We start from the raw sequence: 25,134 nt of genomic DNA on the forward strand, positions 1-25,134 counted from the left end.
ACTTTCAAGCGCTGGCGGGAGGGCGGACGGCTGAAGCGGCCCGGGCGGTGGCGGTGGCGGTGGCGGCGGCGGCGGCGGCTCGGGGCGCGAGGCGGCGGCGGCCACGCTCCGGCCGGGTCCCCGCTGCTCCAGGCGGCGCCATGGACGAGGCCGTGGGCGACCTGAAGCAGGCGCTGCCCTGCGTGGCCGAGGCGCCGACCGTCCACGTGGAGGTGCACCAGCGGAGCGGCAGGTGAGCCCGGGCGCCGCACCCAAGCGGAGCCGGACGGGCCCGGGGAGGAAGGGGCGCGTGTGCACGTTATCCTCGGAGCTGGCGTTTGTCGGGCTGTTCGGTCACCCCAGCCGCCCACCACCTTATCTCCCAGGACCCCAGGCGAACCCCCGTGGTCCGCAGCTTTCAGAGGGGTCTGGGTGTGGCTTGCGTGGGGCAGGCGCCCGGGAGGGTGGACCCTCCCGGGCCTGCCTGCCGCGGAGGGGGAGCCCGAGGGGGAGGCCGGCTGGGGCAGTGTGGGAGGCGGGGCGGAGGCAGGTATGGGCCAGAACCGGTCGGCGTCCTGGAAGCCTTGAATGCCAGTCCGAAAGCGTCAGAGTTTTCCCACGTGAATCACAGGCCTCGGGCTTTTGTTAAAATGCGGACTCGGGCTGCAACCCCACGGCTGTGGGAGCTTTGCGCCTTCGTTCCTAACAGTAGCAGCACTAGCGAGAGCTCGCAGTGCACGCCAGGCCTGTGTTTCCGGGCTGATCTTCCGTTGGGGCAGCCCCGGGTGGCAGGAGCTGTTGCTGTGGCCTCTTGGTGGATGGAGGGCAGGGCTTGGCTTGGGGCTGACCCCCAGGCGAGCCCACCGCTGTGCTCTGAAAGGCCTGATTTTGTAGAAGGCACTTGTTACCATCCTGACCTCTGTGTCTTGTGTTCCCAGCACTGCCAAAAAAGAAGATATAAAGCTGAGCGTTAGAAAGCTGCTCAACAGACATAACATTGTGTTTGGTGACTACACGTGGACCGAGTTTGATGATCCTTTTCTGAGCAGAAACGTGCTGTCTGTGTCTATTGTTGACACAGAGTTGAAGGTTAAAGACCCACAGGTGACTAATTCATATTGCCAAGAAATCGCTAATCCATAGTCGAATACAAAGTTAGTGTCATGGGGGCACCAGGCTGGCTCATTTAGCAGATCATGCGATCTTGATCCTGGGTTCATAGGTTCAAGCCCCACGTCGGGTGTTGAGTTTACCTTAAAAAAAAAAAAAAAAAAGCAACGTCTGTATCACGGATGTCTGCTTGCTGCTTTGGTGATGGGTTGTCAGAAAGTGGTTCGTTTATCTGTTGCTTTGTCTGGGAAGAGCCAGGTGCTGGGAGTGGGCTGGCCCCGGGGTCAGGATGCTCACAGCACAGTAGGGGGACCATTGCGAAAGCAGAACGCAGCGCCGTGGAATGGGCTGTGCTGATGAGGCCTCCGTCCCTGCTCTCTGTCCTTCCAGGCAGCAGATGTCCATGGACCGCTCCACCGGCATAGACTGCAGTAGGCATGGGGGCTGAGGGATGAGATGGGCCTTCCGTGGAGAAGGGCTTCGTCTAGTCTGGCGTGCGGACGGCCTCGCCCACCATCTTTGTGGGAGAGGGTGGGTGTGTTGGGACCTTTTTGTCACTATACAAACAACCCAGTGTCTGATACGTCCCCTCTACCCGCATGGCTCGTGTCTTACAAAGGATCAGTTGGGAAGCATTGGTTTGGCCCCAAAATTTTGCTTAGAAGGTGGACCTCTCCTTTCTTATACTGGGACTAACATTTGTGTCTTTGTCACTTTTGGGGTTTTTTAAAAAATTTTTTTAATGTTTATTTTTGAGAGACAGAGCGTGAGCAGGGGAGGGGCCGAGAGAGAGGGAGACCCAGAATCCGAGGCAGGCTCTAGGCTCTGAGTAGTCAGCACAGAGCCCGACGCGGGGCTCAAACCCCCGAATGGTGAGATCATGACCTGAACCAAAGTCGGACGCTCAACCGACTGAGCCACCCAGGTGCCCCGTGGCTTTGTGAGTTTTACCCATCATACTTGATTTTGGACAGCTTGGCGGACGCAGAGGCACTCTTCACGCTACTGAGGGAAGACAGGTTAACGCAGCCTCAGTGGAGGGCGCTGGGGCCAGCGATTAGACGTTTTAACGTTCTCATCTTTGGCTCTGCCTGTTCACCTAGAGAAATTCATCTTCAGACGTAATTATGTGATTTTGTAGAAGCGCAAGGGTGACTTTCTATGTATGTTGTTAATAGTAGCTGACAACTCGAAATATCTTGGTTATCCGTCAGGGGTTGACTAAGCAGATGATACGATCACAGTAAATACGACATAGCTGTGAAAAAGAAGCGGGAAAGGCACAGTTAGAAAACCGTGGTTGAATCCGTTTTTGGTCAAGTACGTGTGGCTGTGTGAGGTTGGATGGGCGACTTTGACAAACTTTGTTCTGTATCGTTTGTATGTTTTCACTAACCACGTAATGTTCATGATTACGAAAAACAATAAAGTAGTTTTTTAGTCAAAAGGGGAGAGAGAAACATCTTAAAGAGTTGATACCAAATCTGAATATGATAGGCTTTTTTCCTAATCTACGAACGAGTTTCTAACGTTCTGCATATTCAATTTTTGTTTTTGGACTTTACCGGGTAATTGTCATGGCTAGAATTGGGAAGGGAGTTCAGTCTGCGTGGGTTGATTGCTCTCCCTCTCATCACAGCCCATCGACTTGGGTGCCTGCACGATTTCGCTTCACGTCTTCCAGCTGAATGAGGGCGGCCCCAGCAGTGAGACTCTGGAGGAGGAGACCGAGAACATAACTGCGGCGAGTCACTGGGTCCTGCCCGCAGGTGCGTGAGCACTGGCGCCGGGCAGTACACACCTGGGACACGAGGTCAGGGGTCGGCATGTGGCCTGCTCTCTCCAAGGCAGTCAGCTGAGGAGGTTGTATTCATCCATCTGTTTTGTAGGCTTTCAGGGTGTTTTTTTTTTTCTTGTGGAACAGAGAGCGCATCACAGAAGATAAAAGCAGGGGTCTCCATTGTGAGGCTGTGTTCCTGCAGGCGGGTCTCTCAGAGATGGTGCTGAGAATCCGGAGGTGCTCTTTCCTTCCCGGTTGGTCACCTGCCGGCCCCTTCCTTCCTCCTGCCTTCTCCGTGCTTCCCTGTGGACTTTGCCTTGGTTCTAGCCGGTGGAGTCCTCAGCGTTTACCTGTGGTGTCATGACAGCCGGCCCAGACCTGCCTCGGCCCCACCCAAGTGCTGGCTGCTGGGGAGGACGGTGGGGCAGTCTATGTGCTTGTGGGAGAGCTCAGGTCCACAAGAGATAATTGCGCGTGGTCGCTTGATGAGAAAGTAACTCCGTACTCCATTCGGTTGTCTGTTGAAAGCTGAGTGACTGGCAGTGACTTTGCATCTGTAAAGAAAAATTAAACTTTTAAGAAACAATTCAAAAATTTGACTTCCCGGTAATGAGACTCTCAGCCTGTGGTGTGTGGTGCGGTGGAGAGCGTCAGTGACTCGGGGCAGACCTCACTGGTCATTGTGGTGCTTGTTTTCCTAAAATTAGGTTTTTGTTTTCCTCTCTCCCAGCTGAATTCCATGGGCTTTGGGACAGCCTGGTATATGATGTGGAAGTCAAGTCTCATGTAAGTTGCTGTGCTAATTTTGCAGGAAGTCCCAGCTGTTTGAGTTGGGATCAATATTGTGTTGCCCTCCAGCATCTTGGAGCCCCGTGACTCAAATAGGCTTTTGGGAATTTATGGTTCCTGGCAGCCCGTGTCCCGGGTGTCTGTCCCATGGGGGAGGAAGGGGAGGGTGCAGAATGTAAAGACAGCTTTCACCGGATTGTGCTCTTAACGCACTGGGACTGAGGAGGCAGGGCCAAGGGGCAGACAGAGCAGGTCGGCAGGTCTGAGCAAGCACCAGCTCGTCTGAGCCCCCTTCAAGGGGAAGGGTCCTGCATGCCGTGGGGGACACTAGAAGTCCATCCCCCACATCGCCCGGGCTGCGCGACCACAGTCCTGGCTGTCGTCCTAAGTGAATGTGCTGTGGCTTGCCCGCTGCTGTGTTGTCCCAGAGGTAGGAGCCCACTCATCACTTGCCAAGTCTTGTCCTTTGGCGGGACCCCTGTGTTTGTCTGCATACTTAGAGTAGCAGCAGCCAACCTGGTCTCGTACGTTTGGAGTTTCTTCCAAAAGGAAAGCCTGTGAAGCATCCGGCACTCGGCGCCAGCAGTCGCCGAGGGGTGGTCTGGCGCCCGGCCCCTCTCCTCGGGCACGAGCTCCGGCAGCACATCTGGTGGGAACCTTTGCCTTGTCCACACCTCCATCCACATTTTACCTTTCTTCGCTCAGCTCCTCGATTACGTGATGACAACCTTGCTGTTTTCAGACAAGAACGTCGACAGCAATCTCATTGCCTGGAACCGGGTGGTGCTGCTTCACGGTAAGAGCGTGTGGGGTTTTCTTTATTTAACCAGGTAAACCGTGTGAAGTCAGGCTTTTTTACTTGTCCCGCTGACCTTCAAGGGGTTACAGTTCTGTTTTCTGATGCAGCCAGAGCTGTCCTCGAATGTCCCCTCCCTGAGAAGCCACTCTAGCTCACATTACCCTGGGCATGTGTCACCTGACCCTTCACTCGGCAGCTGCCTGGTCTCTGCCTTGTGACTTTTCTATGTTATTATTAAACTTCTCATATAACTGCCTAATTCCCCCAAGCGATCGTACAGTCCTTTGGGCAGGAACTGCCTCACGTTTTTGTAGTATTCCCAGGGTTTCGCTTTGTGACCATAAACCGCAACAGCCCTGCTTCACTGAAATTCTGTCTGAATCTTCTCAGAGGAGAACGTTGGATTTTTTCTTGATGTTCCTGGTTAGAAAGAAATCGAGAGAATGCCCAAATAATAGTGAGGTGGGGGTGATTAGCTTCTGAGACCAGTTAAGACCATACGCTTCTGTGGAGTCTTAAAAATCTTTTATTTTCTTCTAAGATTGTATTTATTTGTTTTGAGACAGAGTGCACGAGTGGGGGAAGGGCAGAGAGAGAGAGAGAGGGAGAGAGAATCCCGAAAAGGCTCCACGCTGTCAGCACAGAGCCCAACTCGGGGTTCAGTCTCACAAACCGTGAGATCTTGGCCTGAGCCGAAATCAAGGTTCAGATGCTTAACCGAACCACCCAGGCACCCCCAACACGGGGCCTTTTAAACCGCAGATAATCTCGGCATATTGTCCTGATACTGGGTTCTGAGCAGACCATCCGGGGGTATTTTGATTAGTGAAATCAAGTATTTCCCATTTAGAATCAGCTCTATGTTTCTTCTTTAATTATCAAGAATGCACGCAGATCAGATTTGAAAGTGTCTGCATCTTCTGGTAGATGCATTTGTCCCTCTGTGTTGGCGTCTCAGCTGCTGCCAGGCCTCCTGCTCAGTGGCACACGGGGCAAGAAGCTGTACGAGCAGGGCTTCGCCTGCTGCTCTTCTGGTTTAGCGTGGGCTGCCGTGGAAGACGGGGATGCTGTGGGCTGCAGGAATGACAAACGTCAGTGCCTTAAGAATCCAGATGCTTGTCATGAAAGGTGTTTGACCTTTCACAAGGTGACTTAGCGAGTGGGTTTTCTAGAGGACGTGTGGGGACAAGGAGGGTGTCAGCGAAGATGGAGACCAGGAGAGGTGTTCGCTCCGGATGCTGAGGGGACACACGGGCCGGGAGGCGATGCTGTGTTGGGGACATGGAAGCCAAGAGTAGAAACACGGGCCGAGGTCAGACAAGGAGGAAAAGGGAAAGCCTCGGGAAGCGTGTTAATATTTTGCAGCACGCACGCTGCTGGCCGACTTCTTTGTGGGCTGCCCGGCAGTACTTGGGGTAACAGCATTCGGAGCTCTGAGCCCCACTCCTTGCTGTGTGTGCCGGGGATAATGCAGCTCCCGTTGTTTTAAGGGATTTGTTACCATGCTGACTTAAAAACACATCTGCTTGGGTTTTGTTACAGGTCCTCCGGGAACTGGAAAAACATCCCTGTGTAAGGCACTAGCCCAGAAATTGACCATCAGACTTTCGAGCAGGTAACTTCTGGTAATTTGAGAAAGGGGAGCAGCAGGACGGGGTCGCTTGCTTTTCATGTGTGACATGGAAGCTGTTTATTTCTCCCTAATTTTCCTTTACTGGTAGATCCCTCTCTTTCAGAGCAAATTAACTCCCGTACTGAGCACTGTTCTGAGTTAAGAGCTTCAGTCTTTTACGTTTACGGCGCTTGCTTTAACGATCAGCACGTGCCCTTTGGGTGACTGTCCCACGTGTATGTCAGAATGCAGTCTGCTCTCAGGGCCGGATGCTTGCTGCTCTCGCTGATGGTCTCCCATCCTGTTGCCTGAGAGAGGCATGGCCAAGCTAGGGGTGGATTTGTCTGTTTCTCCTTGAGTTCACATGTTTTTCTCATGTGGACTTTCGAGGCATAGGGGACGGGGCTTATGATGTCATTGCGTTTAGACACCTTTCGGCCGTTATTTTCTCAACGAATTCCCCCTACACACACTCACTTTCTAGGAACAGACCCATTTATTTGCGTGTTCAGCTGTTTGATATTCTCCCCTGGGCCACCAATGTGGCTTTTTTTCTTTGAGGATTTTAGAATTTTCTGTGTTGCATTTTGGGCAGTTTTCTAAGGTGTCAAATCTGCTTTTAATTCAGTGACATTTTCATTTCTGTTTGCATATTTTTCTTCTCTGGCTGTTCCACTTGGTTCCTTTTATACTTTTCAATTCTCTCCGCATTATCCTCTTGTTAAAATGCTTGAGCCGGTGTGTGGTCACCATTTCACAACTTTCCCTACTAAGTCCGTCCTTGTCGTCAGTTCCGGGTCTTTCTGTTGACTGGTGTTTCTCCTGGTTTGGGGTCCGTTTCTGCTTGTGCTGTCAGGTAAGTTTTGGTTGAACGCAGACATTGTTTTTGTCGGGTTTCGTTCTGCTGGGCATTGCATTTGTGATTTAGGGCAACCCTTTTGAGGTTTGTTTTTAAGCTTTACTGGAAAGGAGTCCAGACTTAATAGTGAAGTGAGGCCCTTCTGGGATCTCACTTGGGCACCCTGAGTGATAGCGGGTACTGTGCACGTTGGCCATTGGGAACTTGAGCTTCCCAGCCTGGGAGCACCAGGAGCCGTGCCCCTCACGGCTCTCCAGCCTGTTGGGGTTTCCGTATTCACACACGCCCGAGTGTCAGCAAAGACCCAGAGGGACCCCATGATGATTCCTGGAGCTTTACTCCTGCGTGTCTACCTCCCGTCTGGAACTCTGCTCTGCAGCCTGCAGCTGCCTCAGGCTCCTCGAACTCTGACCTCTGTGTCCGAGTCAGTGCAGTGGCTGTGCACGTCTTGGGTCCCCTCCAGGGTCGCGGTTGGAAGGCGCTGTAGGCAGAGAGCCAGAGCGCTTGCAGGCTCCCTCGTTCCTGTCTGGGTGACAGTCCTGACGCCTGCTGTCTGGCGCCATTCACAGATGGCTGTTGCGATGATTTCGTCTCCTTTTCCGGTTAATTCAGGGGATTGATCTGAGACTTGTTACTCCAGCGTGTATCCTAGGACAAATACTTTATTTTCTTCCCTTTCAAAGATGTCCCGGGAGAATTTTTGTGTAGGGAAGTTGCTCTGTTTCTACCTTTTCTTCTGCGTAAGCAACTTGGTTTTTGTCTTGACCTGCCGAGGTGCATCTGTGCCTTGCAGATCTCTTGGAGCCGTTACCTGGAACAGTGGACACTGAAGATGTTACCGCAAGAAAGAAAACTTCCTGCAGTACAACCATCTGGAAATACGCATTTATTTTGTGGCTTAGAAATGCCAGAAGGAAACCTTAGCAAGCCTTTGTTGCTCACCTGATCGAAATGCCATAGGGTTAATTTTGTTCAGTATTCAACCCAGTCTTTATTCCATTAGGTTGTCTGTCTCTCCCCTCTTTGGTAAACAGAATTAGTGGATAGCCAGTTGCAATTTTTTGAAAGGGATTGTTTTTCTCACGTGGACTTTCGAGGCATAGGGGACGGGGCTCGGCTTCCCTTCTGCCTCCGTCTCGCTCCCTGTTTGATTTTAGTTAGAACTAAGTGCATCCAGGTGTCCCGTGTGCACAGAGGACCAGTGCTAGATTGCAGTCTGTCGGTATATACTGAGGTTGACATCGGGGCCTCCGGGTGCCCATGGCCCTGGGGTCCACAGGAAGTGGGTTTTTGCTGGGAAACAGATTGTCCACTCGTTGGGTTTATGGAGGGAGGAAAACACGTTCAGCTCTGGCCAGAAAACGTCTGACGGTTACGTTTTGTTTCGCTACCACGTTACTGCTGGTGACGCTTCTTAGAGCACCTGAGACGTCAGTTACAAGCAGATGAAAAGTGAGAGAGATGTTACTGTTGTTTTGATGCAGAGATGTTTTCCAGTTCAAAACCCTTAGTTTGCTTCAGCTAGGACCGCTGATTGCATGTTGTTAGATTGTCGTAAGTACTTGCGCAGGCCGCTGCACCAGCCCTCGCTGGTAGCTGTGGTGACTTAACCAGTTAGTGGGCAGCGGAGGGATGCTGGGTTACAGCAGAAGCGTTGCCGCCCCTGTGGGTGCCGTAGGAGCGATTTGCAAGCCACTCGTTGTAACTCTGTTTTGTCATCTCAGGTACCGGTACGGCCAATTAATTGAAATAAACAGCCACAGCCTCTTCTCTAAGTGGTTTTCGGAAGTAAGTATCAGCATCGCTTCTGCTTGTCGGCGTTGTCAACCACGTAGTTGGACGGCTGTCTCGTAGAGTAGGCAAACTCTCCTCCGAGAGCTTCAGACAGAAGTAGGTAACGTGACAGTAGGGCGGACTCGCGGTCGGAGGGAAGTTCCGGAACTGAGCGGTAACTTGAAAATAGGCCCGAGAGTACCCTCTGCTGGTGGCATCCAGACCTTTGGGCGGGACATGCACTCAGCGCTCTCTGAGGACGGGACCTGCGTTCAGCAGAGGGCTGCATCCTCCGAGAGCACGCCCTCAGGGCTCTGAGCCTCGTTCCTCTGTGTTCCTCTGTCCAAACCGTGGGGCTCAGCCAAGGTGGTGTTGCAGGTGCCTCTCAGCACAGGAGAGCTCCGCCCGGGCACCCGTGCAAACAGATCCCTCCAGAGGGTGGTGAGCCGGGACGGGGAGCACCCGTAGGGAGCGCACTTAGCTTGCATCCGTGACCCATCTTGTTCCTGGTGGTGCGGATGGCAGGCAAAAGGAAGGAGGGCGGGCACTGAGGCACCTGTGTGTGCCAGGCGGCTCAGGGCTGAGCCGGCGTGGGCTCGGGCGCGCTTCCTGGCACGTGGAGCGGGGCGAGGGGATCGTGTGGGTCGGCCTCTCCCGTGTGGCCCTGGCTCCTTGGATTTAGGGATTTCTCCAGGGGGCCGTCGGGAGACAGTGGGCTTGTGGGGCCACCTGGGGTCATAACGAGGCTGGGCAGGGACGGCAGATAAGGGTGTGCGGCAGGCGGCGTGACGTGTACAAGTCAACATTAAAGGAGCGTTTTGGTTCCAGAGTGGCAAGCTGGTGACGAAGATGTTCCAGAAGATTCAGGACTTGATTGATGACAGAGATGCGCTGGTGTTTGTGCTGATTGATGAGGTAGGCGCAGCTGGACATCACACCCGTGACTGAAGGAAATTGGACCCCTGGCTGAGTCCGTCCTCCATCCGGCACTCCTGTCACGCAGCCCTCTCCTCCCCGGCGTCCCGCACGTCGAGCTCCTGGCATAGCGGGCTCACGCGTACCCGTTCACTTGTCCCTCGCTTGCTCGGTTGATGCAGCGCATGGCTGCCCCTGGGGTCGGGTGCTGTCCTTTCCCACCTGTCGCCCCATCCCCACAGGTGGAGAGCCTCACGGCTGCCCGCAACGCTTGCAGAGCAGGTACCGAGCCGTCAGATGCCATCCGTGTGGTCAACGCTGTCTTAACCCAGATCGATCAGATTAAGAGGTAATGCTGACACGGTGGTCTCACGTGAGAAGCCACGGGGAGGGTGTGAGGTGGCCGCACGCCTCTACACGTCACTCAGCTCCTCTGAGTGGACACACGGCTGCTGAGTTTCGGCCCTTCTCCCACACCTGAGGCGGTGTATCTGCTAAATGCACCACTTCGGGGACAGGTACTTTCACTGAGGGATCGGAAACAAAGCGAAACTCAAGTGTGTGGAGAAGCGCGTGACCGTGAAACACGGCCGCCCTCCGGCACCGATGCCGGCACCACCCAGTGTTGGTTGGCGTTGCGGGGCTGGCGATGGACAGGCGAGCGCCCCCCGCGTGCGCGTCATGGGGCCAGATTTCACGTCTCCACAGCCCAGCCTTGCAGGGCCGGGGCCCGTGGTCAGTGTGCCCTGAGCCCGTGCAGCTTTAGGGAGTGACTCCTCGTAACCTGACTCGGTCCGGGCCCCCACCCCCACCCCGGATCACGGCCCTCGGTGGGTCCCGGCAGCGTTCTCCCACTGGGAGGCTGCCCGGCTGCAGAGCTAGCTTGTCCGCGTGGACTGGTGGGGAACCGAATCGTGCCGTGGGCTGTTTCCCGGGCCTCCCGCAGTACATTTACGGTTTACGACCTGCGACCTGCTGTGAGGGGCTGTAATTTCCTGAGCCGCAGCTGTTGCTGGCCTGCTTGCTTCCACCCTGCTCGGGGCCAGCCATGTGCCCCTGTAGCCGCTCCTCCTTCCTCCCTGGGCTCTGCTCCCAGCCCCGCCCCTGCTCCTCAGTCTGGTTTCTGCCCCTCCCTTACCTGAGAGCCATCTGCCCTCCCTGGAATTTTCCGCACCGTCAGACCTCCAGCCACCCTTCCCCTTCCTCCACTCTCCAGACCGCCTAGTTTCTGCTGTCAGCCTCCTTCCCTCTTCTGTTGCTCACCCCTCGCGGGCCTGCGGGTCCACCTAGACTGGGCGTCGGACACTCCCGGGGCGCTCACTCAGCCCTGCAGCTCCTGCCTCCAGGGTTTCCATTGACCCGATGTCCTCACTGTGCAGCCCCTGCTCGAGCCAGAAGGTGGGGTCCCGGTGCCCCTCCTGTCGCTGGCAGGTGTGGGGGCTCAGGAGGGAATGGAGACGCACGGGTTTCTGGTTGCCCTCACCCCTTCCTGTGCCCTTAACTTCACGCTTCCTGTTCAGGCCCCTCTAGGCCACCCTTCCAGGCCTTCCTTTGTGTGGGTCTGACTCTTTGGGACAAAGCCCGTCCCCAGACAAGAATCCCAGCCATGTCATCCCTCCACCCGGACTCCTGTGACCTGCACACTCCCTGCCCCTAACCCTCAGTGGCTCACCCTTGCTCACCCCGCACTACACACCTGTTTCCAGACACCAGGTGAAGCTGGCCTTCCTGGGGGCTCCCCAGGCCACACGCTTCCTGCAGCCTGGCCTGTGTGTTGACTCGGGCCCCGGGGGAGCATCGCCACATCCCCCACACCAAGCCCAGCGGCCTGGGAAGCGTGCTCGCGGGATGCCTTGTGCCTGCCGTGTGCTGGCCACGCTGGCCGACAGACTGGACCACGGGGCTCTCTTGTCCTTTGGAAGCTAAAGGGGAAGCAGCCCGTAAACAGGATAAATACCTCAGCTCCACGGCGTGTGGGAGTCCCGAGAGCTGCGCATCGAGTGTTCAGCTGGCTGTGGCCTGGCAGGTCGATGGGGTGCTCAGGGCGCTGCACACAAAGTGAGAGCTCTGGGGGTGCTTGGGTGGCTCAGGCGGTTAAGTGTCTGACTTTTGATACTGGCTCGGGTCATGGGCTCAAGCCCTGCACTGGGCTCCAAGCTGAGCATGGAGCCTGCTTGGGATGCGCTCTCTCTCTCTCTCCCCCTCCCTCCCTCCCCCTCCCCCTCCCCCTCCCCCTCTCCCTCTCCCTCTCTCTCCCTCTCTCCCTCCCTCCCTCCCTCCCTCCCTCTTTCCCCCCTCCCCCCCCCCGCCCTGCACATACACACTTTCCCTGTCTCTAGAGATAAAAATAAAATTGGGAGGGGGGGAAGGAAGAAAAAAGAAAAAGTGAGAGTTTCGTCATGCCACAGTTGATGGAAGAGAGGGAACAGTTAAGTGGGGGTCTGGGACAACTTGCTGGAAGACAGGAGCAACATCTCCTTGGCACACTGTGTTGAATCCAAGAGAGCCTGGTGGGAGTTGGGGGCCCGGCAGGCACTCAGGTGTGGGCCTCAGGAGGCCTCCTAGGCCGGGTTTGGGACGTGGGGTGCAGCCGGCTGAGACGCTGGCTGAATTCTGAGCCTTCGAGGACGGGGTTGGTGGGGGGGGGCAGTGATGGAATCACTAGGCACCGGCCGACTGGCGCTCACTCCTCTGCCTCCAGGCACTGCAACGTGGTGATTCTGACCACTTCCAACATCACGGAGAGGATCGACGTGGCCTTCGTGGACAGGGCTGACATCAGGCAGTACATCGGACCGCCCTCTGCAGCAGCCATCTTCAAAATCTACCTCTCCTGTCTGGAAGAACTGATGAAGGTACGGGGCGTTTTTGCTTCCAACCGGGCTTCTCGTGTGTCCTTAGTCGCCAATTCCGAGATGGGATGAGTTACTTGAATGTGGTATTAACCATCTTAGGTCGAAAACTGCAGTTGGTGTGTTTCGTAGGTTGAGCTGATAGTTGAAACTATTGGGATGCCTGGGTGGCTCAGTCAGTCGAGCGTCCGACTTGGGCTCAGGTCATGATCTCACGGTTCGTGGGTTCGAGCCCCGCATCAGGCTCTGTGCTGACCGCTTGCTCAGAGCCTGGAGCCTGCTTCAGATTCTGTGTCTCCTCTCTCTGCCCCTCCTCCTCTCACGCTTTGTCTCACTCTGTTTCTCAAAAATAAATAAATGTAAAAAAAAAATTAAGAAGAAATTATGGCCACCGACTTTATATTTTTGCTCTTTTAGTGCAAAATGATGATTGTGATCATGTGATCTATCGATCTGCCGGGAGGGGTGTGGAAACCTGCCGGACACGTCCTAGTTCATAGGGAGACCTGACTGGAGGCCACAGTTCACAGGGATGTCATCTGACTGGAGGTCACAGTTCACAGGGACGTCCTCCTGACTGGAGGTCATAGTTCACAGAGGGGTCATCCTGCCTGGGTTGCCGTTCACAGTGTATCATTAGCTACGGCATTAACGTCCCTTCACTCCCGTGTTCTAGTGAGCAGTGAGCACAACAGCAGTGGGCGAGGTAGCGCGCTCCCAGTGGGCCTGGTGTAAACCACTCTAGGCAGAACCTGGGTGCTAGGAGTCCAGGGCACTGGGCACAGCAGGCCCGAGGCAGGCAGTCCCTTCCCCCAGGGGAGCGTTCCTGAACCCTGATTCTGGGAGATAGGCAGTAACCGAGCCAACCGACGGACGGGGATTTACGTGGTGATCGTTGGCATGATGTTATCATAACAGGATGGCGGGGGTGGGATCGACCCCCAGCCCGGCGCCACAGAGCTTCGGCGGGGATCACACAGCCCCTGGCAGGGACGGGAGGGCTGGTCTGGCATGTGCACCCCGTCCCACTTTGCTGCGGCACGGAGAAAGTGGCGGCCCCGGGGAGCCTTGACCTGTGGTCCCAGGTGAGCTCCGGAAAGTGTTGGTGCCGAGAAGTCAGCATGACGGGATCCCGACGGTGGTCACGCTCCTACTTGGGCTGCGCATCCGGGAGATGTTTCGCCAGTTAACGTACGAACTTTTTCTAGAAGCTGAGTGTGTGGGACAGGGGTTCTCAACCGGTTTGCAGGAAGTTAAGCCATTCCGATGACAGAGTGGAAATTTGGCCAGTCCTGAAGGCTGTCCGTGTGTGCCTGGCCCACTCCATCAGGAGCCCGCTGTTGTCGCGTGCACCCGGAGGGGCAGCGGGGGGCAGTCCCAGGGAGGCTGCAGGGACCCAGGGAGGCTCAGGAAGGTGAGAACACTCCTGGCATAAACCCTGTTGCTTAAACTTACTCACAGCCTTCACCAGACCTCCAAAACGTGCAGACAAAGCTGTTTGTTCTCCGTTCTCTCCTGGTCACTAAGTCAGAGCAGTTCACGTTAGAAGTCGTTCAGTGCTGGTCCCTGGGCGCCCTGTCAGGTGCCGCTTCTTGGCAGAGTGCCTCCCGTGTACAGCCACGTGGCTCACAAGGGAATGAAGTCCAGATCCAGGGTCAGGCTGTGCCACCTGCCACACAACGGTCTTGTCTTAAAAACAACAAATGAAGGGGCGCCTGCGCGGCTCGGGTCATGATCTCATGGTTTGTGGGTTCGAGCCCCGCGTCGGGCTCTGTGCCGTCAGCTAGGAGCCCGGAGCCTCCTTCGGATTCTGTGTGTCTGTCTATCTGTCTCTCTCTCTCTCTCTCTCTCTCTCTCTCTCTCTCTTTCCCTCTCCCTCTCCCTCTCCCTCAAATAAATACTAAAAAAAAAAAAATGGAGACCCCCCCCCCCCCCTTGAAAGGCAGGCCAAGTCCTGATTCCTAAGCTCGACTCTGCTTCCCTGGGTTGTGATACGCCTTTGAAACCCAATACCGGGCTGGCCTCAGCCCTTCCGAGTCCCTCTCTGCCCTGACACATAGTGAAGACGCGTCTTGATCAAAAGCACAGAAGAGGCTGGGTCCCCGCTAGTCTCCGAGACGTGTCCTGTCACCCATACTCTCACCTGCGTTTGGAGGAGCGGGGACGTGCGTGTGAGCGAGAGGGGAGCGGCCTGCGTCCTGGCGTGGCCGTGCTTGCCTTTCTGGGGGAGGGGATGTTTCTGAGAAACGGGCTGCTGCCCCGTGGCCGACAGTGTGCACTCTGCCCGTGAACCACGCCGTGACGCCCTGTGTCTGTCTCCAGTGTCAGATCATATACCCTCGCCAGCAGCTGCTGACCCTCCGGGAGCTGGAGATGATTGGCTTCATTGAAAACAACGTGTCAAGGTTGAGTCTCCTTTTGAGTGAAATTTCAAGGTGTGCATTGCTTTCATCTTTATAACCTAGAAAAGTGCATTTGTTGTGGTCAGGGGCGGTTGTAGCTGACTGTAGCAGCCTAGGGTCGTGGTTTGGGGTCAGAGCACAGGGACTGGGACCCCGAGGCGTCTGTCACACAGGCGCTGGGAGAGCTTTGAGAGCACCCGACCGCCCTGGCCCCAGGCTCCTGGGCCAGAGCCTAGAGGTCCGCCACCCTCCCACAGGCACCGTTAGAAAGTAAAAAGCAGTGCTGTGTTTCTCTCTGAAAAGATAGATATCCAGATGAGGGTCTCATGACGTAGTCCTGATTTCTTAAACGGCATTTGTTAAATTTTTACGAATCGATGAGAAGGAAAAAGTGGAAGCTTCTGTCTGAGTAAGCAGAGGACACAGCGGCAGGGGTCTGTGCTTGGTGCTTCGGGAAGTCAGAAAGCACGCGGCCCGGCAGCCCTAGGCGTCAGGAGGGAGCGCTCGGCCCCTGAGCGCCAGTGGCTGCACACGTGCTGGGGGCCTGTGGCTGGCAGCGTGGTCGACCTCCCACATGGCTTTGGTGACCAGGGTGGCAGGAAGGGAAGGTGGGGAGATGGAGTGGAGCACAGTTGCAGTGGAGTGAAGGGCAGTTAGAATTTGGACAAACTGGAGAGAACTGGGGAAGGCCGTGGGGGACTTCCTGTGGGCTGTACGGCAGAGATCAGGTGGTGGTGCTGGCGGCCCAGAGGCCACGTTGTGACCAGAGTTTGAACTTCATCCTGAAGCCGTGAGGCTTGTGGAAGCTTTTGAACAAAGGGGTAGCCTGAAGAAGCTAGGTTTCGGGTTATCTCTTGAAGAGATTGAAACTGGTCAAGATGAGGCAGAAGAGAGCAGTTCTGACACTTGGACAAAAATAGTCGATGGGGACCAGCCTGGTTTCCTCGGGATCCGTGCCACTGGCCGCGTGCCCACCATGTCGTGTGTGCCTCTCCTGGGCGGCTAGCAGCTCAGGGCGGCAAGCATCCTGTCCCGCCTGGGGCAGGAGCTGAGGACCAGGGGCCACCAGCCCACCTTGAGGCCAGCTATAGGGGAGGGGACTTTCGGAGATGAGGGAAACCGTCCCCAAGCGTGGTTCTGTTCACAGGAAGAGCGAGGGTCTCAGCGGCCGCGTCCTGAGAAAGCTCCCTTTTCTGGCTCATGCGCTGTATGTCCAGGTGAGTCCGCCGTGGCCGCCCCTGCCTCTGAGCGCTCTGTGCCCCCCACCGCTGCTCTGTGCCCCCCACTGCCACTGTGTGCCCCCCACCACCACTCTGTGTGGCGGGGCCTGGCCTCGCGGGGAGTTGCACGTAACACCGTTACGGATCTGACTCACCTCCATGCCTAAGCGATGGGCTTCTGGGCGGGAGGGCCTCGGTGCCTCTGAAGCAAGGAGGTGGCCTGCGGGCGTCTCACACACCTCCGCTCACACCGGGCCCTCCGCGGACTCGCGCGGAGCAGGGCCTCAGAGTCCCCTGCCCTGCCCCATACTGGGGGTGCCGGCCAGCAGCCCCACCGGGGGCACGACCGGCCCGTGTACCCGTGTCTGCTTCCAGGCCCCCACCGTCACCGTCGAGGGCTTCCTTCGAGCCCTGTCTCTGGCAGTGGACAAGCAGTTCGAAGAGAAGAAGCAGCTCTCGTCTTGCGTCTGATCCGGACCCCACCGTGATCGTGGGCACAGTCGGCAGGTGACGTCGCTGCCCAGAAGTCTCCAAACGCTCTGCCCGGGCCGGAAGCCCACGAGGCTGAGTGGTGTTCAAAGCAGTGTGTCGTATGTGACGTGTTTTTAAGACGAACCGGCCTGTCATTTTCACTGTCTCAGAAGATGATTCGAGTTCTGCCGTCTGGGTGTGCTCACTCCATCCTGCCTCTAGACAAGTCCGATGCAAAATGCTGACAAAATTGGTTTAAAATAGGCCACGAACACAGGCTTTAAGAAGCAAAAGAAAAAACTACATTGTCTTAAATAAGAATGTAATCCCAGTGTTAAAAACATCTGGGTCACTGAAATAGGAGGTGGCCTTTGCTCTCTGACCTGAGCCTCTTTTATTTGGTGCAAACGGTTCAGAGACTAATGAGTAAAAAGAGAAAACCTATTATTCCTATGTTCTAGAAATGGAGAAAACAATTCAGGAAGAGTGGGCTTCGCACAAAGGTGCTATTTGTGAGAAAGGTGCAGTTTGGGGATCGGGTGAGTGTGTGCCACGCAGCTCGGCCCCAGGACAGGCGGCGTCGCGTGGTTTCCTGCCCGTCGTTTTGCAGTAGCGTTGCGGCTGCGCGCGGTGGCACGTCACCCGCTACGGCAAGCTGGCTGGAACTTGGCGCACCTCACAGGATGTGCTTTGCGCTTACCTGACGCTCAAATCGATTTCACGCTCCTGTTTTGTACACGTTTTGAAGACCACGTTGGCTTTTGTTACAGAGCTTTTTAAGTATTAAAGCGTATTCCACCAGAACTTTTCATGTTGAGTCTCCACTCCGACGATGTGGATTCTATTGAGACGTTCCCGTGATTATGTAGCTTTTAGCCTGTTTCATGCCTTGAGGTGTCAAAAGGGACTGTGACCATTTATGGGAATGACACCAAGAGCCGCATCTGGAACCTGGAGCCTGGCTCTGGCCTCCTCAAGCCCTGAAGGGGGTAAAAGCGATGTCTGTGGGCACCGGGGTCAGGAGAAGAGGGGCGCACCGTGCTCTAGGAGTCGGGGACCCTTAGACAACCTCATCTCGACTTTGCTGAAATGCCTGGTGTCCAGGTGCCTGGATGGAAGGAAGGAGACAGGGGCTGGGCTGGGGCAGATGGGGGGAAAGACAGGGTAAAGGAGACGGGCAGGGGGAAGGGAAGCCCGAGGGACTGGGGACGGCGGGGGCAGGGGCTCCAGAGCCAGACCCTGCGGGCAGAAAACGAGATCTAAGCGCGGGAGGCCACCAGACCAAGACCAGTTTCCCAGAAGGTGGGTTCCAGAGGTTCTGTGGGTGCATCTGATGCATCCGCCCAAGGGCCCCTAGAGGGTGGCGCTGCCCCGGGTGGTGGCACAGGACGGGGTGCCGGGGCTCAGCCGGCGCCCCGGGGTGGACAGCGTGATCAGCAAAGGCCACCAACCCTGCCATGTGTCCCTCTTAGGCTCTGCGGTCCCTTCTGTCTTCCCCACGTGCCGCGTGTGTCCATGTGCATGTCTGAGCCTGGGGCTGTGCGTGAGTATGAACTTCCGTGCAGGGGAGGGGGCAGCGGGGCATGACTGTTCCCAGCTTCTCATTCCTCCTCGGAACCTAGTTCTCTAGGCGTGTGTAGAAGGGCCGTGGGCCATCGCACCCACTTGGCCATCCGGAGGGGCCTGCTGGAGATGGGTGGGCCAGAGTGTGAGGAGGGGGTCATACATGGGCCCCGAGACAGAGGACACGGGTCCTGGGCTCGTCCCCTGGTACGGGCTGTGTCGGGGGCACTGTGTGCGTAGCAGCCAAAACCTCCCAGGTGCACGTCGCCGGGCATCGCTAGACACCCCGCTGGCTCAGGGCCGTCCTGCCCACAAGGGGCGGGTCCGAGGGGCAAGCAGAGCTGCGTTCCTGGGGTGGGCAGCCCACTCCTCGTGGGCGAAACGCCGAGCGCTGTCCCCGGAAGCCCGGAGGGGCCGTGAGATTAAACTGAGAGAGAGGTCACCTGTAGGCAGGGCAGTGTGTGTGTGTGACCGCCTTCTGGGCCCCTTTTCTGAGTCCTCCAAATCAGCGGGCATGAGCCACGGACCCCTGTAGCCACGAGACCGTGCCTCAGCAGCAGAGGTGTGGGGACCGGGGCCAGGAGGGCCACCTCTGAGCCATGTCTGAGGGAGCCCACGGTCATCACTGCGTCCCGGTTTCCACGGGACCGGGCAGAGAGTGAGCAGAGGTGGGAAGGGCACACCCCTAAACCCTTTCCCACCTGGTGTTGGTTTTGGGAAACCGTCGTGGGGGGTCAGTTCCAAGATTGCCCCCTGCTCTCCCCACTGGCATGGCTCTCACCACTGGGCAGGGACCCGATGTTAAGCGTGTTGCTTCATTCCCAACGCACACAGCAGGGAAAAGCAGGTGGCTCTGGTGAGCTCTCCCCCACGGCTGCCTGGCCCCTGCCGTCACAGGCCTGCCGACCCAGCCACCCCTTCCTTGGCTGCCATGGCCCCACGTGGCCACATCTGTCTTTAGGCCTCCAAGGGCCCCTGAGTGGCCGGTTTACTCATCCCTTGGGTCTTGGCCGGGAAATCTGACCCCGTGTCCCAAGAAAGCGCCTGAAGTCCTGAACGCTCACAGATCTTCCCCTCCAGCTCCCTCGGTGCCACCCTGGGGTGTGGCCCTGTTGCTCCCTCTACAGCTCAGTCCTGGGGACCCGGCAGGTCCCCAGGTAGGTTGTGCTATTTAGCCCTAGTTCGGGGGCCACTTCTGCTGGCTCAGAAGGTCCAGCGGGTCTGGGGAGTTAGATTCAGGACCCATTCACACAGGTGTCTATGCCTGGGTCGTGGTCTGGGATCCCCTGGGGGCACTCGACCACCTTGTGTCCGGGTGCTGGACCACCGAACTCTCCGCTTTTCTGCTGCATGAGCTGTGTTTCTCTGAGTGTCTGGAGCCTCTCTGGCCCTCACACTCCTCTCCACTCATTGTCCGCTGGCCTCAGCTTTTCCTTTTCTGCAGGATGTCCTCACATCATAGTAACAACCACCCAGTGCCACCGTCCTGGCATTTGTCATTCCCCCGAATGACTTCATGTACCTCTCTGGCCGGCACACCCCCCACAGCTCGGGTGCAGTGACGGTCAGCCTCCTCGGTCCCTGCCGCCTGAGCACCTTCCCCGCCAGGCTGTAGGGGCCCCAACCAGAGAGGAAGCAGGATTGGGCCTGGGAGCCTTCAGATGGCCAAGCAGACCCAGCAATTTGGACTCTTATCAGCCAACCAGGCCACTGGAGCAAAGACGGCGTATTGGTGGAGCCCCCTGTCAGGAGAAAGGACTGACTGGTCCCTTGAACCATTCCAGGGGTCAGTTAAGAGCAGACACGTTTCGTGGATGCTGGCGGGAAACTCAAGCAGAGGCAGAGGTCATCTCTCGGCACAGTGAGCGGCGTGAGCGCCACGTTCCCTTGTGCTTCTTGTCCCCGCACCCCACAGACACCCAGACCCAACTTACCACAAATGTAATCTCTATCATGTGAGTTCTCACTTAGGACTGGAAACCTTTCTCTATTAGATGAGTTACCATTCACAGAAAGCTGTTTCCTCTGTCACGTGAGTTATTTTTTGATTGGGATCCTTCCTCTTCTACCACACGAGTTGTCAGTAATGGATCGCATTCTGTCTGTATGTCGTCATTTGTGACAGCGGACCTCCTGCCCTGTCTCCTAAACATATCGGCACCTGGCTTACCACCTGCGGCGGGAAACCTTCGTGGCTGATCACATGAGCTGTCAGTTACCATCGCAAACCCTTCCCTTCTTCATTGCCATCTGAACTACCGTTTAAGACTGGAGAACTTTCCATGACCCTGGTTGTCATTTTTGAGTGGAATTCTTCCTTCCGTGTCTCCTAACTATCCTTTACGGCGAAACTCCGTTGCTTTTGGATTGGATTTAAGATTGGATTCTTTCTGTATCCCCTAAGTTATAGTTTATGACTGAAACCCACCCTAGTCTACCATTTTGAGTCACCATTTACAATGGGACATGTCCTTCCCTATCAACTTATTGAACATTTATTTCTGGAAACTTTTCTCTTTTCCTGAGGTGTTTTTGGCTGAATGTCCTCTCTCAGTATTACGTGAGTTATGATCCATGACTGGCTACTATCTGTCTTTACCACCTGGCTTATCCTTTACGATCAGACACCTTTTTTTCCTCCGTGATTTATCAGTTATGCCTGGAAATCCTCATTCTCTGTCACCTGAATACTGTTGTGTGTCTGCTGAATTTACAGTTGAGGTTGACAATGCACTTCTCCCCTACATGAGTTGTCACTTACGATGAAGTCCGTGTTTCTCCGCCACCTGAGCCATGACTAGTGCCTGGAAGCCTTTCCTTCCCTGTCATGCGAGTTATCACTTGTGACTGGCGGTCTTTCTTGTCACCACCTTCAGGCATACTTGATGACTGGAAGCCGGATTTGCCTCTGCTGAGTTATTCCTTTGCACTAGAAGCCTTCCTCTGTCATCGGAATGATCGGTTATGACCAGAAACTTTCTCCATCACGGGACTTACCACTTGAAACCTTTTGCTGTTGTGTGAATTACGGCTTATGACAGGAACATTTCAATACCTGTCGCCTGTGCTCTCATGTTTGACAGGAAGTCTTTCTGACTCCATCACCTCTGATCACTTACCTGCCACTTACCAGTGGTTTGTCCCTGGAAACACTCACCGTCCGTTATCTGACTTCTAATCTGGGGCTGAAAGCCTTGAAGCTTTATCCCTGGGAACGTCTGTCTGTGTCACCTGAGTTATTTATGACTGAAATCATTCTTTCTCTATCAAAACTGAATGATCATTTTTGACCAGAACCTTCTCTCCCTGCTGGCTGAGCTACCATTCATCACTGGAACAGTATTATTCTATCACATGTGTTGTTGCTTATGAATGGAAACCATCTTTTTCTAACCCCCAAGCTGTCATTAATGACTAGGAACCTTTCTCTGTCCACCGATTTACCACTTACCACTGGAGCCTTTCCTGTCACCTGGGTCACAATGTATGACCAGAAAGTCCTTCTCTGTTACTTACTTTCATTACCATTTGTAACCATGAACTATCCTTCTTGACCACCTGAGGTATTTCTGACTGGAAGTGTCCCTTCCTTATCTACCGGGTCACCACGTGCAACCAGCGATCTCTTTCATCACCTACATTTTCACACACATCAGGAATGGTCCCTTCCCTGTCACCTGGCATGGCATACGTGAAAAAAAGTACTCCTTCTGTGCCCCCTGACTTGTCACTGATGGTTGGAACCCTTCTTCTATGTCCTGAGTTCTGCTTTGTGGACACCTGTGTCCCAGAGCCTCTGTACTGCACACCTTGTTTTATTCTTAGTGGTTTTCTTCACTCGGCGGTGGTTTCCCGGGAAAGAGAGCGTGTGGGGTGGCATCTGTGAATCCGTGGGTCCTGACCTAGTCTCTGTTGCTGGTTTGAGGCACAGACTTGTCTTTCCCGCTTCACTTTTCTTGGCAGCCACCTGGGAAGATCACTGTGAGCGTTTCTTCCCGTGGCGTTTCCCCGCCGGACTGGCGGAGGGCTGTGCAAGGAGATGTTGCTCAGTTGTGCCGCCGAGTCGGACTTGTTCCAGAGATTTCTTTAGTCTCCCCGAGACAGTACAGGAAAGGAGGTCTGCTTTCAACCGCTGGGGTTGGGATTAGCAATTGCTCTAAGGTAGTTTTGTTTTTTGTTCTTTTTGAGTTTTTCAGAAAATGAGGGACATTTGCTGGCACTTGCTGTCGGCTTGCCGAGGTGCCTACAGCTGGACGCCGCTGCTCCACTCGGCCCGGGTCCTGGGCACGTGTGACCCCTCGCTCTCCCTGTGCTGGCGGAGGGGTGGCGGGGAGACAAGCCCAGCAGCACAAGGACCCTGCTGCGGCGTCGCCGGCCGGTCCCCGAGAGACCGCGTAGGCCAGCAGCTCCTCGTCCACACGTAGGCTTGTGATCCTGACTCGGAGTCCTGGCGGCTGGGCTGACCCGTTCGCTCCCAGTTGCCCGGAGCCGCTAAGCAGCCCTGTGAAAGGCAAAACCAGGCTGCTGTCACCTGGAATGGAAATTAGGTGACACCTTTACTTGGAACCGCCTGCAAAAGGCATGCTGGATTCGGTTCCCTGAGACGGGTGTTGGCTTTGCCCTTCGCCCGGCCGGGGGGCCACCGAGGCCCAGGGAGAGGACGCACCTGTGCTCGAAGAGGCAGCGTGTGCCGGTGCGCTGCCCCTGGTCTCTGGCCTTGGCTGCTGCACGCGACTCCATGACGAGAGCGAGGGACATCTGGAGGGGATGCCAGCCGTCGACCCCGCGGCCACCCACTCCCTCCCCCGCCCCCCTCTGGTGTGGCCACAGAGCCCGGGGAACCGGGGACAGCATGGCCTCAGGCACAGAGCAGCCCTCACTGGCTCTCAGGTGGTGCTGCCGGTGTCCGCCTCTCCCCCACTTCTGTCCCTGCGGTGTCCCCTCCCCCGTGATTCCTTTCCCGGAGCTGGAGCCTCACTTCTCCCAGAGCTGGCCTGGTTTAGCCACCATGGTGAGTCTTTCAAACCGGATGTTATTTTACATTGATTTGTGAATTTTAAAGACCTGTGCTTAAGCCAAGCACCCGCTTTGGGCTATCTTAATTTCTCCTGCCATCCTGACCCATGTAATTTATGCCCATGTCAGCAGAACCAGCTGTGTTTGGGGCTAGAAAGAGACTAATATCAGCGACATCCTGAGTTAGCTCTGCGTGTGGAGTTTGAGCTTGCATTCGTTTCATCCGTGGGTGCTCGCTCTCGTCAAGGCCACCCCAATTTCATGTTTGCACATCACGCTTCCTCCCGGTGCCCAGGGAGCCGGACGACACAGACCCTTCCCCTGTGAGCACCTCCATCTATAGCTGTGTTCACCTGTGACCTTACTCACCTGTGACCACGTCCACCTGTGATTGTCTTCACTTGTGAGCATGTTCACCTGTGATTGGGGAAGGAACACGTTCTTTGAGTGGCTACAACAAAGTGAGCTAAAGCCGAGCGCCTGGCAGGGCCTAGTTTTTTGTTTATTTTCGAGAGAGCGAGTGAGTAGGGGAGGGACAGAGAGAGAGGGGGACAGAAGATCTGAAGCGGGCCCCGCACTGACAGCAGCGAGCCCGATGTGGGGCTTAAACTCACAAACAGAGAGATCGTGACCTGAGCTGAAGTGGGATGCTGAACCCCTGAGCCACCCAGGGCCCCAGGGCCTAGTTTGTCTTACCCTGGGCTTTGGGCACCTGCCGCTAACACCTTGAGTGTGGGACACGATGTAGGGGTGGGATCCTGCCCCACCCACTGGCCTATAGCAGTTATATTTTCTGCTGACACATGACTTCTTTTATTTCCCTTTTGGAGAACAACTGGCAGTCTGGCTAGGTTTTATTTGGCCTAATTTTTGGAATGAAAGGGAGGGAGGACCTGTTGCTTAAGTGGGATGCACAGATGGGGAAACTACGCCCACATCTGATCGAAGAGACGGACTTTTAGCAGGAACAGTGGAGCACGACACCAGGTCCGGCCCTCTTTTTATCCCGAAATCAACCCAGAGTTGGTGTATTTTCCAGTTTCCTCTGCTGGGAAACCGGTGGCTGCACATTTATTTAGTGTGACAAGTAAGTATGGCACCCGCCACTTCAACCTCAGCAGGTGACGAGCTGTCGGTTGCGTGCGGGTAACGACCCTGTCTCGTCACCGTGAGAAATTGGAGTTGACGCCTGGTTTGCTCGGCACAAGCCCGTTAGTCGCCTAGAACCTTAGACAGTCAGTGCTCCCAGACCCTCAGGGACAGACCAGGGGTCCTGGGATCTGTGCACATCCCGACGGTCCGGCCTAGTCTGACCCCCGTCTCACCCCCACCAGCCCGTCTGGCCCCATCTGGCCCCTGTCTGACCCCTGTCCCCATCTGACCCCCACCTGGCCCCCACTTGATCCCTCAGCCCCCATCTCACCCCCACCAGCCTCTGTATGGCCCCTGTCTGACCCCCACCAGCCCCCGGATTGCCCCTATCTGACCCCTGTCTGGTCTCCGTCTGACCCCTGTATGGCCCCATCTGGCCCCCTCTGGCTGGTGCGGCGAGTCTCTGTTCCTGTGGCTCAGCCCAAATGCATCATCCAAACGAGGGGACGGTGGCCTCGAGGATGGTCACAATGGGATATTTCAGAACACCCTAACATGCCTGGGCTCCTTGCCGACCATGTCCTCTCTTTGTGTCCTTTTATTCCCCACAGAAACCCCACTCACATACCTCCGTGTCATCTCCTGCTAGTGAGTGACAGACATGGAGTGACCCAGCGAGGGTCTCAGGCCAGTGTGGGGGCGCAGCCCACGGAGCGGGGCCTCTTTGCCCATGCCAGCCACCCTCTGGCCGCGACCCTCGAAACCTCCGGTTCCCAGCCAGCATTTCCAGTGTCCCTTGCGCTGAGGAGTTTTGAGCGACAACGGAAGGAGCGGCACCCTTTCCTGTCCCCTCTCCGGGCAGACGTGTCTAAAACCGCCCCCGGAGGAGGTGTGCAGCCCTA

General features: G+C 55.9%; 1 protein-coding gene across 2 annotated transcripts; it reads left to right on the plus strand.

The window, feature by feature from the left end:
• The first annotated feature begins 22 nt into the window (after nucleotides 1-22).
• On the plus strand, nucleotides 23-24,532 carry TRIP13 (thyroid hormone receptor interactor 13). Of its 2 annotated transcripts, XM_058710421.1 has the most exons (13): nucleotides 25-232; nucleotides 918-1,083; nucleotides 2,729-2,858; nucleotides 3,600-3,655; nucleotides 4,364-4,454; nucleotides 6,000-6,072; nucleotides 8,653-8,716; nucleotides 9,530-9,616; nucleotides 9,859-9,965; nucleotides 12,318-12,471; nucleotides 14,791-14,903; nucleotides 16,018-16,087; nucleotides 16,466-17,365. In XM_058710421.1, exons 1-13 carry the CDS (start codon nucleotides 141-143, stop codon nucleotides 16,559-16,561), a joined length of 1,299 nt encoding a protein of 432 aa, XP_058566404.1. In that variant the 5' UTR covers nucleotides 25-140; the 3' UTR covers nucleotides 16,562-17,365. The 2 variants fall into 2 exon arrangements, with proteins under 2 accessions (XP_058566484.1, XP_058566404.1); XM_058710501.1 differs by lacking the exons at nucleotides 14,791-14,903; nucleotides 16,018-16,087; nucleotides 16,466-17,365 and adding an exon at nucleotides 24,180-24,532 and having other exon boundaries at nucleotides 23-232.
• The last annotated feature ends 602 nt before the right edge of the window (nucleotides 24,533-25,134 follow it).

This window comes from Neofelis nebulosa, chromosome 1 (genome assembly GCF_028018385.1).
Source record: "Neofelis nebulosa isolate mNeoNeb1 chromosome 1, mNeoNeb1.pri, whole genome shotgun sequence".
Lineage (NCBI taxonomy): Eukaryota > Metazoa > Chordata > Mammalia > Carnivora > Felidae > Neofelis > Neofelis nebulosa.